The sequence below is a fragment of the Molothrus aeneus genome, chromosome 1 (assembly GCF_037042795.1).
Source record: "Molothrus aeneus isolate 106 chromosome 1, BPBGC_Maene_1.0, whole genome shotgun sequence".
Classification (NCBI taxonomy): Eukaryota; Metazoa; Chordata; class Aves; order Passeriformes; family Icteridae; genus Molothrus; species Molothrus aeneus.
Genome location: NC_089646.1, coordinates 20704368 through 20717483, shown reverse-complemented (window position 1 = coordinate 20717483; position 13116 = coordinate 20704368). Strand labels below are relative to the sequence as shown.

The following is a 13116-nucleotide window of genomic DNA, read 5'->3' as shown; positions in this document are numbered from 1 at the left end:
CGCAAACGGACTTTAGTTTAAAATTAAAAAAAATCAGAGAAAACAAGAACACAGAATAGGAGCACAAAACCCAAACAGGCTTTACTGCCACTAAAAGCTGTGGTCAGTGATGCAAATTGCATTATCTTCAAACTCCTATTTCTAAGGGTCTGCTTCTCCTTCGTTTCTCCTTCTATATAGGTTAAAGCAATTTAAAACTTTTTCATAAGATAAAAGGATTTTACAATCAATGTTCAAAAATAAATGGGGGGAAGTGAGGTCTGCTGGTCCAAGACAGTTTGGGAAGATCTGTGTCCTTATTAACACTGCCACATCCCTAATCTTTCAAGTCATGCTGGTTGTGTTTCTCCTGAAACACAAATCCATCTGTCCCAGTATGTGGATTCAGATCCATATCTCAATACAAATCAAATGTGTCCCATATCAAATACAGTGTTTATGTGCTTGGTTTGTGAGCACATATTTGAGCTGTTGCAAGGCAAGTTAGTCTGCAGGTGCAAGATGTGTTCATTAGGAGAATGCAGCCATGCTGACTCTGAGGCAATTTCATGGTTGCTATTGCTTTGCATGAACCTGCTCTTGCACGAGGGAGCACTTAACTGCTTTTTGATGGAAGAAGCAGGTTCCCACCTACGTGTGCTTCTGGGCAGTGACTGATCCTATGTGTGCTTTCAGTGCCAGGTAAAGATGAGTTAGTTTATCCTTCACTTAAAGTGCAGCCATGTGCTTTGAGCCGTAGCATAGCAACAGTCCTGGAGTGGAAATCCCAAAACAGCTGATATGCTTTACTTTTGTATCCTAGCTACCTCCAATGCAACTTGTGCTTAACTTCACATTCCTGAAAGAGTAACTTGGTCTCTCACAAAACTTTTACTCTTTTAAAAGATATTCTTAGGAAAGATGGGACCTCTTGATGAGACATCAGGACATTTGATAGAAGTTAGATTCTAAAGGAAACTAGTTGTATTTTCACCTTACATATACAAAGTAGGTTGTTTCATAGTTTGATACCTCCTCCAAAGACCTTTCCTGAACTGACTGCTATTCTGTTTCTGTAAAACTGGGTGTTTTTGAAAGGCAAATAATCATGAAGGAAACCAGGCTTCTCACAAATGACACACTAGCAGCAACAGACTATTTTGAAAGCGTTCTTTTCAGAGGAGTGAAATTGGAACAACTAAAGAAGCCTTTTACGACAATTTATGACTGAGTCAGATTACCCTTGTTCACCACTGAGAGAGAGGAGAACACCATGTATTGCAATGCCTAGAAAAATCTTGTCTGCATCAGAGAACTGCTGTACAGAAAGAACAAAAATCTATGTTTGTGCCAAACAATTCACAGTCCCATGATAAAACAAAGGAGATGAATATTGTCATGGTAGCTGAGCTTTTGTTGGCATCACCCACAAAGGAGAACTTTAGAGAGGAACATGAAGAATAAAGAAGTGCATTCTGGATGTTTACACGGAAGTCCAGCATGTGACATGGCACAAATGTGGCCCAGAGCATGACTGAGAATGGGAAGCAGCTTTACAAATTGCTGTAAAAAATCCTCTCTTGGTATTTAGTCATACAGCTGTAGACATGATTGCAAAAAAGAAGCAGTTCTTCTAGTGAGGAAAAAGATGTTATGTAGGAAGAGACTCTATAGATTTATATGGCTTATTTAGATGGCTTTGATGTAGTTGTTTTGTTGAAGAATGTTGTTTATTGCTCATATTACCATGGTGTGAGCCCACCACTGTAGGAACTCTGAGCATGGACAATGCCTCTGCTGTGCTAAATGCTCAGTAAACACAGACAGAAAGATTTAAGAGGTAACTGAACAAAAATAAATTAAAGATCATGGATGGCAGTGAGAAAGGAGGGAATGAGAGCATGATGGGCAGTAGAATTGGATCAGCTTTCAATGTGATAGCAGAAGTGTTTCAACAAGGGTACTGAACTGTAATTTTGGGAGACTTCTGAACATAAAATGCAGCCTGCAAGAAAGGGTAAAGATGTGTGTTTGAAAATGGAGCCTGAGAATTTGAAGTCTTAGGGGTGGAGAAATGGTGAGAAATGGTAAGAAATTATGGATGAGCTATGAGGGCTGATCACACTTAGGTGTAATAAGGGCAAGAGAGTCAAAGGAGGGAAGGAGAAAGGACAGAGAACTGACTCTCTCTGTCATTCAAGTGACTGACTGGGAGGGTGATATTTGCAGTATCTCAGTTGGCCAGAATGGGAAACCTCTCAGAAACAGATAGTGTGAAGTAAATTCCTTGACTAATCCTGCAGTTTCCTTCAAGCCAAAAGCCAACAGCTAACTCATTTAACTGTAAAGTGAAAAAAAATCCAACAACCACATTAATTTCGCTTTACTCTGATATGAAATAAAATATAGGAACACATATAATGGAAAAACTTGCAAGTACTCTGGTTTCCAGCTCTAAAAGGCATCACTGGGTGTCTTAGCATTAGAAAATAGGACATTTCTTTCTTCACTATACTAAAAGTAGGAGGAAAAGGGGACCTGATATCTTATTTAGATGTTTATTCATACCTTGTTAAAAGAGTTTTGAATCAGAAAAAAACATGAACCTTGTTGTGTTGCAAAATAATTCAGAAAAGGGAATATTTTGGTTGTTTTCTGTGAAGTTGAACACCCTTATTTTATTGCCACTTTGGTGACTGGCCTTTCCTGATGACTGGAGTGGGTATGTGAGAATCAGTCTGACCTCTATGAGGCTGAGAGCCCTAATTTCCTGGCTGCCTTTTCAACTTCCTGAGAACAAATTTTTTTCTTTTCCACAAAGAAGAAATTTCACATTATGTGACAGGATTGTTAATTGTATGTTTCAGAGCCATCTGATGAGCTGTGGATTGGGTTGAATGACCTCAAGGTTCAGATGTATTTTGAATGGAGTGATGGAACACCTGTCACCTACACTAAGTGGCTTCGTGGAGAACCCACCCATGCAAACAACAGGCAAGAGGACTGTGTTGTTATGAAAGGAAAGGTAAAGTCACATACCTATTGACTAAATTGTCTCAAGATTTCCTTTAAGTTTTGTTTTTTATTTGCTTTTGCATAGAAAAAACTCAATTTTAAAAATGGGGATATTACTGCTTGAGGAAGCCTACTTTGGAGTCAGAAATTAATTTTTTGAGAAAGGGTCTCTGAGTTTTCCCAAAAATTTCACTGTCTTCCCTGAGAAGCAGAAAAGTAGCGGCAACTGCCCCTTAAGATCCATAGCTCTGGATTTCAGTTTGTGAATGTGGACTTTCTTTTAAAAGAATCTCATAATTACACCAGGAAGCAGACGAACATGTAAATGTGTTTCTTCAGGAAGCTAAAAAGACCCTTGGGATATGTTTGGGTTTTTACGTTCTGAGTGAATATGGGATTTGCCTTATAAAATTGCACTAGCAAATTTTTATTGTTGCTAGAGAGAAGTAATCTCTTCAGAAGAAAATAAAAATCTTAATTTTATTTTTCTAAGCAAAGTTATAAATCTTGGATCTAGATGGTTTATTTGCTATGCTGTAGCTACACTGCACATGAACAGCTGTGAGAAAAGTAGTAAGGTATTTAGCAGTAGCAATAGTGAAAGCCTTTCCTGAAGTGACTCTATACCTACAATTTAAAGGCTGCTTTGAAAGGGCTGTCTGCTGGAATCTAGCAATGATCAGTGACCTAGGAGTATTACAGGAACAGAGATAATACTGGGCATAAAAGTCAGTCTGTGTTGTTGTTGTATTTTTCCTTTTTATGAGTTAAAAATATTAAACTTACCACCTCCTTTAGAGTTTGCCTATTTTATCAGGAGGGAAAAAAGCATGTACACATACCAAAGGTATTTTCTTATTTTGCAAAATTAACAATGCATAACTAAATTGACCTTCTCAGTTTGCTGATATTTACCTACCTAAGTATATTTATGTTTCCATTGCTGATATTTTTGGGTTGATCAGTCCCTGGTGGAAGCCATGTGAATCTATGACTTATTTTTATGGAACAAAGCCTTGCCCTGTCTGTAACACCACCTTTTTCAAGGAAGTGTTTGGGTTTAGTTAATGAGAAAGTAAGAGAACAGAGATATAGTCACAAAAGGCTGCTCATAAGACAAGGTAAGAAGTAGTTAGAAATTACTGCATGAATTTCCCACTGAAAACATAGTTATGGAAAGGCAGCAACTGATCTTCCTACAACTAGACACCTGTCACAGCATAGGTTGCAGCATGTGTCACAGTTGAGATGGCCACAATACACAGAGTATCACACACAATAGCAGAAGGCTTCAACCCACAGAGTAACGTCACACCTCATCTGGAGGCTCCAGGCATCTGCCCATACAGAGTAACATCCTACCACATTAGAAGGCTTCAAGCATCTGCTCTTCTTGTTCTTTAGCCCTTTTATACCCCTCATGTTGATGCAGTGCACCTGTGTGCCCTCTCTTCCCTTTGCTGGTTGGTCAGTGCCCCTGGGCACTCCATGTGCCATTGCTGTCAGTGCTGCTCACCTGCTCCCCACAGCTGTGCCCACTGGGGATGGGGCTCAGTGCCCCTGGGCACTCCATGTGCCATTGCTGTCAGTGCTGCTCACCTGCTCCTCACAGCTGTGCCCACTGGGGATGGGGCTCAGTGCCCCTGGGCACTCCATGTGCCATTGCTGTCAGTGCTGCTCACCTGCTTCTCACAGCTGTACCCACTGGGGATGGGGCTCAGTGCCCCTGGGCACTCCATGTGCCACTGCTGTCAGTGCTGCTCACCTGCTCCTCACAGCTGTGCCCACTGGGGATGGGGCTCCACTGCAGCCCCACTCCCAATTACCACAAACTCTGTGCCTACAGAGACCCACAGCTTCAGAGCAGGTTTTCCTGTGTTGAGGAAGTCTGAAGGTTTTGCAAAGCTAATTTCTCCCAGACTGAGAAGGTCAGGGATTTAGGGGATAATTTGAAGGGTCTGCTAACCTTATGAGAAAACATGGTAGGGAATGATGTGACAGCCACCAATGGACTTTCCCTGCAGTAAGCACAGGACAGACATAAGCTCCAGGTGAACACCCAAGACTGTGTTGTTGTAAGCAGATGTGTTGAGCTTTGGGAGAGTTTTTGCTGGAAGCAGGGTTTCTTGAGTGTCTTGAGAACTTGGAATATTGTGGCACAAGTGTCTGTGTATTAACATGATGATTATTTTACATTTTTGGCGGGGAGGGGGGTTTGAAAGAATAAAACAAATGAAAAAAGAAAAAAAAAGAAATTGCCATCAACTGCTATGAAATTACAGTTGTAAAGGTGTAGTCTTCAAGGTACAGGTGAATGATGCACAAGTTTCCCTTTGTCTCCTAATATCTTAGTTCATCTGTTCAGCCAAAATGTACATAAAATATTTTGGGAATATGGTGTCACGTTCCTTACATTCAGTACAACTCCCACTGAATGTCATTGTTTCTTCTGAGAACTTGCAGTATGAGGAATAAGAATGTTAATTCTAACTTTGACAAAGAACTTTTAACTTCAAAGTTTTGTGTAAGTATTAACTAAGGAATGCAGTCTTCTGGTGTTGTTTTTTTGCTGTTAGAGCTGAATTTCTCTGGGGGTAGCTGATATCTCCCTTTCCTCCAACATGATTATTAAATCAGCAGTGTTTGTAAAGATGGTATATTGCAGTCATTCTCAAGGGATTGCTTTTCAGAAAGGCATATAATCAAAGAAAGTGTAAGTCAATGGTAAATCATCGCCAGAAGAAGTGAGATAGGAACAAGATTTTGCAATTAAGTATTGAACTTAGGTGAAGGATTTTCTCCATTGAAAACTAGCAAAAAAATTATTAAATACTTAGAAGCATAAACCAGGTTTTTTTTGGAGATTAAAGCCTGGTTGACTGAGGTTCTGTTTGTATGTTCAGGATGGATTTTGGGCAGACCATTCTTGTGAAAAGAAAATTGGCTACATCTGTAAAAGGAAACCTATGTCAGATGCTCCTACAGAAGAGGAAACTATTGACATGGGCTGCCAGAGAGTAAGTGAAGAAAAATCTGTCTGATCTGAATAGGCTGCTAAGAATGATAAAAAAGAGAAACTGTCACCTAGGTTGCAGAAAAAACATGAAAAATAGCTTCTGTTTCATCATAATCAGAAGAGTTTACCTTCTCATTTCTATGGCAGAATGATTAAACATGACTAAATCTAATCTATTACTGTCATTTGGCTCTTAATACTCACTTTCTTTTTGCAGAACTTAAACCAAATCTCAAACCTCTTTTCCCTGCAGCAGACCATTTATCCTTGATTGGCATTCAAGCTTCCCTAAAGAGTTTGCCTGTGCCATCAGCTGCACTTCAGCTCTGGCTACAGTTTTCTACAAAATTGTTCATAGCAGGAAGGGTGTCCCTGTCTAAATACTGTTCTCAGGGCTTTGCTGTGGTCTCTGGCAGTGCTCACTACTTTGAATAACTTATTACCACTGAAGAAAAAAAATCTATTGTGCTTCTTCTGAATTGTCAGCAGATCTATTTTTTACTTGCTTGCTTTCTAATGACATAACACCCAGTAATTACAAAAAAACTACTGAAATTTATTATGTCACAGGAAATCTTATTGAGTATTTGTTTTCCTTGAAGAAATTGCCTTTTCTTCCGAGTTTGCTTTACACAACTGCAGAAAAAGTCTTTGATGATTATTCCCAGTATTTGTAAAGAGTACCTGGAATCCTTACAAGTGTTGGAGGAAATAAAGTGTTCCTCCTATTACAGATGCTAATATTGCCTACCAAATGAAGTGCATGCTTGTAGGAAAAAAAGTCTCTCAAAAGTGAGAAATTAAAAACCATCAGAAGAAAATTTTTGTGAACTGTGACTGATCACAGCAACCTATTGTTCTATTATTTTTCTAGAGTCTCATATTGTTGTTGTTATCAGATTTCCAAAGTCCATACCTCTTTGGTGTATTCTCACAGCTGCAAATCTTCACTGACCCCTTCTTCTGCATGCTGTTCTCTCTCAATTCAGGGCTCCTCCCAGACTCTCCCTGACTGGCTAACCCTCCCCCTTTTATCCCAGTTATGTTCATTGGTCACAGCTGCAGCCCATCAAGGACACCCGGGACCTCTGGGGCAAAGCCTCTATACAGATATTGAAATACATTTCATCTACTATATTAACCTTCTGTGAGAGCATGTTCCTGAGTAAATGATATTTGAATGACAAAACTTTGGGAGTGAATTTTAATGTTAGCTAAGAATTAACAAACTTGTTTGAGGCATCATTCCCTTTCTGAAAATTCAAGCTGGAGTTTGCTTTTCAAGACTGTCCTCATGATTTCATGTTGCCTATGTGCTGGTTATAATCCTGTTCTGAGCACAAAAGGTGCACAGCAAAACCTCTCATCCCTTTGTGAGTGGAATACATTGATTGAAAATTAATTAGATTTGAAAAATTGTTTTGTGAAACAAAATTCTAAAAAGCTTTGATCCTGCCTGCTTCCACTCTGACTTTTTCAGTTACATTGTCCCTTTGACTAGTGGTTAGGTAATGGTGGTATAAATCAGTTTTCTGTTTTGTTGATTCCCTTTCCTTTTCCCTTTCCCTTTGTGATCACTTCATATTTATTTTGACAGGGCTGGAAAAGACATGGTTTTTATTGTTACTTCATTGGAAATACATTTGTAACATTTTTTCAAGCAAATCAAACCTGTGGAAGTCATCAGGCTTTTTTAGCAACAGTTGACGACAGGTATGTAAATGTCTGCTTGTCTGAGGGGGTCAGAGGATGAGGATTCAACTTCTACCATCACCTGCATATCAGAATAAAGACTCTGATTGGGAAAGCATCTAGCTTCAGAGGACAGCTATCTGTCAATACAGAACTTCTCACAGTTTTTACATGTAAATTCAAATCCAGGAATCTGGTTTATACTGAAAGTAGTTCATGGCTGCGAAATTAGTATTGATATAGATGGTTTTGTCAAATAAAAAGTAGAATTATATCTTCTTAATTGTGGTGACTTACTTGAGTAAGGCATACAGAATCCAATTTTGAGTATTAAATGAAGAGATATGGCTCTGAATTCCTTTCAAAAGGTAGTACAAATGAGCAAGAGGATATAATTTTCAATTATCTGGTCTTTGAATTGAGGTACTTTAAAAAAATTAAGTGAGAAATCAAATGATGTAAAGAACTTGGTACCTGAAAATCTGTCACAATGCAGCCAGGGTTCAGTGAGTGCAAAATTTCTGGAGAAGCGGTGCACATTACTCTATGTGAAATAGAGGAAAAATAAAAAGTTTAGGAAACAAAATATTTTTCTTGCAGATGACTTGATGCCTTATAAAATCTCTTATTTGTTTCTATATAATCAAATTGGTATATTCTACTGTGAAAGCTCCAGCTGTCATGAATAGTAGCTCTATAAACACAGCGCTGCAGCTGCCATAAAAATGTTTTAACATTAATGTGGCCTTCGGACTACACCTTGTTAGGAGGAGACTTTTTTATTTGCTCTGATTTCTTAATAGCTGTTTGTTTAAACACCATAGTGAACTATGACAGGCTTTACCTCTACATAGGTTTCTTTGCTAAATATAACTTTTCTTGCCAATCATTGGATCTAATTTACAGTGTTCCTTAGTTCTATAATTTAGTATCATACTACTTTAGCCTCTTTGTAACTTTTTGTAACTACAGTAATGCTGAGATTCCTTTTTCAGTTTTGGATTTTTCTGAAGCAAGAAGTAATAAAATACAAGAGTACTAGAAACTCACAAAATAAGTGATATAAAGCATAAGGCATGTCAGGTTTCTTCTTTACCATCAATTTCCTGTCAGTCCAAGATTAGGCCATCTTAATCACTGGGCATCTGAGAAAAAGCAAAATACTCTGATATTGAAGCTTTCAAAATATCACACACAGAATCACACACAGAAATTCTAGGTTGGAAGAGACCTTTAAGATCATCGAGTCCAACCCATGTTCTAATACCTCAACTAGATCATGGCACCAAGTGCCACATCCAGTCTTTTTTTAAACTCTTCGAGGGATGGTGACTCCACGACCTAAATATCTATTATTTAATGGTTTTGCTAAATTCTTTGCTAAAAAAAATCCATTCAAACTACACTTTCAAGAAAGTGCAGCTTTAATTCTGAGAAAATAAGCCTTTTCCAACTTTTAAAAAATAAATTTAACAGTATTAATTTATTGGCTGATTTCTTTTTCACAGATATGAACAAGCTTATCTGACCAGCCTGGTTGGGCTGAAAACAGAAAGATACTTTTGGATTGGACTTTCAGATGTAGAAGAAAAGGGAACATTCAAGTGGTCTAATGGTGAATCTGTCTTATTTACACACTGGAATTCAGAAATGCCTGGTAGGTATGACTCTGTGCTCTTTAATTGCTCCAAGGCCTGAAATAAGTCGCTCACTGCTTGAAGATTTTTCCTTAGTGCTCTCTTGATGACATAATGGCCAATGGCTTTCAAATACATCAGGCTGCTCTCCCCAAGAATCCAGCGTGGCTGGAAAGTTCCTGCCTAGTGCTGAAATGAGCTTTTAGTACGGGTTTTGGAAGAAACTTTTCATTGAGATCAAGTTTCTGATTTGCAACTGTTCTGGGGAAGTCTGTGCCTGTACCGCTCTGGAGGAGCAATCTCTGCAGGCCCAGTGACCCTCCTTGCAAGTCCTGCTTGTTCAGCCATATCTCAGCACACTCGTTCACTGCACATTCTGAGTGTGTGGGATATCAGCATGCATCAAGCATCTCTGAGTCCTAGAGAAAATGGGATTGCAAGGCCAAAGAGGGCCAAAATATAACAATGGGAGGTAATTTAATCTGAGATGATCACATCAGAAAGGGGGTGGTTATTAGTGTTCAAAGTTCTAGTATGTTGCATGTGCTTTTCAGGAGGTCCTCTGATTCTGTTTATTTTCAGTAACTAATTGCTGATTTGAATGTGGCAGGTGAAGTGGTAAGGCTATGTAGGCTTATATATATCTAGTTAGTTCTTGAAAATTTTAAGTCAAAATAGAAAAAAATTGAGAAACTAGCTCTAACCACATTCAGTTTTAGGGGAGAATTTCTTTGATCTAAGGTTATGATCTGGCTAGAGTCAGCCACTGCAGGCGATTTGGTGTGAAGCATAATTCAGTATTTCAGAGTGGATGAACTACAGATTTTTTTGTCTTTTTTTTTTTTTTCCTTCATGAATTAGAATCATAGAATCACAGAGTGGTATCTAGTCCCCACCCACTGCCATAGATACCTTTCACTAGACCAGGTTGCTCAAATTCAAGTCCAACCTGACCTTGATATCTTTCATGAATGGGGCATCTACAACTTCTCCAGGGAACCTGTTCCACCTATTCACTACATTCATAATAAAAAAAATGCATTCCTTATGCCCAGTCTGAATCTACCTTCTTTCATTTTAAAATTATTGTTTCTTGTTCTGTTGCTATAATCTCTGGTAAAAAGTCTTCACCTCATAAGCACTCTTTAGATACTGAGTAGTCAAGGTAATATTTCCCTGGAGTCTTCTATTCTCCAGGCTGAACAGCCCCACTCCCTAAGCCTCTCTTTGTAGGAGAGATGTTCCAGCCTTCTGATAATTTTTGTGGTCCTCCCAGGGACCTGCTCTAACAGAAACATTTTTGACTCTGTACAACAACTTTATTTCTGCCAAGATAGAATATAAAATTTTCTAACTTCTTATAACACCCTAAATGGCATTTTTGTGCATTCCTGTTTACAATCAGGAAGAAAGCCAGGCTGTGTTGCCATGAGGACTGGAATAGCAGGTGGATTATGGGATGTAATAAAATGTGAAGAAAAGGCAAAGTTCATATGCAAAGTGTGGGCAGAAGGAGTGACACTTCCACCCATTCCCACAACCACTCCTATTCCCCGGTGTCCAGAAGGCTGGGACTCAAGCAATCGTATCAGCTTCTGTTTCAAAGTAAGTATGTTGGTTATTTCTAATGTTGTCATTAAGGTAGTTTCTGTTTGCTTTACACACACGTGATTAGCTCAGTTTGCCAGAGCATAGTGCTTATAATGCCAAGGTTGCAGGTTTGATCCCTGTGGGTCTCTTACAACTCAGAGTATTCTGTGTTTCCAATAAAAATTGGCATGTGCGTCCTATTGTTTCATAATCTTTTTTCCAGATTATATGTAGAAGTCTTCTTCCTTTCTACTGAAATGCTCATAGTTTTCTTTATTCTGTTAAAGACTAATCTACAGGTTTGACCTTCTGTTCTTAAATTACAGTTCTGGTAAGTTTGTGGTCTGGTTGTTGTCTTGCAGTAGACACTGCTATCAGCAATGCACTGTGCTAACTTGACTTAAAAAGCTCATTCCAAGGCTGTGTTTCACAGAGAGCACTCCTAAGCCCCGTACTCAAAGTTTCTGTAACCCCCACAGAATATAATTGTAAATCAACTGCTTTTGGGTAGCTAATATTTCTTGATCTTGAGCTCTATGTGGTCTGTTTTTTCTGATGGCACAATGGTCTCTGTAGCCTTTTTCCAGAGCAGAGCACAAGAAGACGTGGCTGGAATCGCAGGCGTTTTGCCGCTCCATCGGGGGGGATCTGGCCTCCATTAACGGCAAGGAGGAGCAGTACGTGATCTGGCGCTCCATCGCGTGAGTGTCCGCGGGGACAGCGCCTCACCTCAGCACCGCCGGGGCTTCCTGAAACAGCTGTTGTTGGGCTTGCTTCTGTGTGAGCCAGTCTGCAGCCCCTGTCTGTGTCAAACGCACAGCAAAAGCGTAGGGCTGATGAAGTAGTTGCATGACTAGCAGCAATAACCTCAAAAGGTGGTGCTGAAATGGCATTGGCCAGATATCTAGTTAAGGCAACATTTATCATCTGAAGTAAAGCTATTTACTGTGGAGTTGTTGATATCATAAAATTACTAGAGATGCCAGTCATTTTCAGCTAAGTATACAAAAATGGTAAGAGTTTAATAAATCTGGATAATATGTTGATTTTTTGTCACTTTTATGAACTAATAAAAAAGCAGAGGCAACTTCAGGTTATTTTTTTTTTTTTACATAAGGAAGGTAAATAAGGTTAGTAAGTCCCTGAACTGCAAAAAACAGGTGTGAGATTTCTAAATAAGATGAAAAGCTAACACTTGCAATACGACCAGAACAAACCAGGCTCAAGGATCTTGTACATCCCTGGCTAACCAAGAAGCAAGATTGAAGCATCAAGGCCCTGCAAAAAGCTATGACCATACTAAAATCCCAGTTGTGTATTTACAGTAGGAAGATTCTTAGATGCATCTTTGCCACAAATTAACTGAATATATTCAGATTAATCAGTAAAGTGTGCCTGCTTGCAGGCAAGGATTAGTTGAAGGTGATATTTTTAAAATGTGATTCAACTGCAGAAAGTAACTCTCTGTTTGAAAGCTTTAAGTGCCTTTACAGAGAAAATGAGGAGTTGAGAAATGGAGCAACAGTAGCCAGTGAACCATTATACAAAGGCATTAAGCCACTTTATGTGCAGGAGTTGTATCTGGTGATTTTCTTGATCTGTATTTCAATCTGAGTTAACGCATAATGATAACAGCTAGAAGCAGCTGCATTTTAATTTATTTCCACCTTGGTTTTTATTTTTTAACAGCATTACATTATCTTTAGAGAACTCTAAACTGTAGTAAATGATAGATTGTTAAAAGTATTGTAGTGCCCTTATTAGTATTGGTACTTTTTTTTTTTTTAGAAACAATGGCTATTACCACCAGAATTTCTGGATAGGTTTATATTACTTGAATCCTGATGATGGCTTTGCTTGGAGTGATGGATCTCCAGTGAGTAATTTAAATTTCCGCAGCTGTTATTTTGCATTCCCTGTGCTTCTTATTTATGTGTAGTGTATGTGTTTCTGTGTATTTTTATGCTTAATCATGACCCTCTGTATTGTGCACTCTTTAGGAAAGCTAATGAATAGCAATTTCATGGCTTGATATTTTTGGCTAAAGCATACTGATTTTTGATAGGAAGATACACATTGAATCAACAAGGAAACTAAATACATGCAGACTAAAAGGATATTCTTATGAATGCAAGGATTTTTTGTGTAAAATAGTCTTTCTTTAGTTGTTATTTTCTTTGCTCATTA

General features: G+C 38.7%; 1 protein-coding gene across 3 annotated transcripts in view; it reads left to right on the top strand.

The window, feature by feature from the left end:
- Positions 1 to 13116, top strand: part of LOC136564136 (macrophage mannose receptor 1-like) — a 53087-nt gene that overhangs the window by 20254 nt on the left and 19717 nt on the right. For all 3 annotated transcript variants that reach the window (XM_066562056.1, XM_066561971.1, XM_066562134.1), the window contains 7 exons: positions 2847 to 3004; positions 5898 to 6011; positions 7608 to 7723; positions 9211 to 9359; positions 10745 to 10944; positions 11506 to 11630; positions 12718 to 12805. In XM_066562056.1, coding sequence (XP_066418153.1) covers positions 2847 to 3004; positions 5898 to 6011; positions 7608 to 7723; positions 9211 to 9359; positions 10745 to 10944; positions 11506 to 11630; positions 12718 to 12805 — 950 coding nt within the window. The remainder of the gene's footprint in view (positions 1 to 2846; positions 3005 to 5897; positions 6012 to 7607; positions 7724 to 9210; positions 9360 to 10744; positions 10945 to 11505; positions 11631 to 12717; positions 12806 to 13116) is intronic.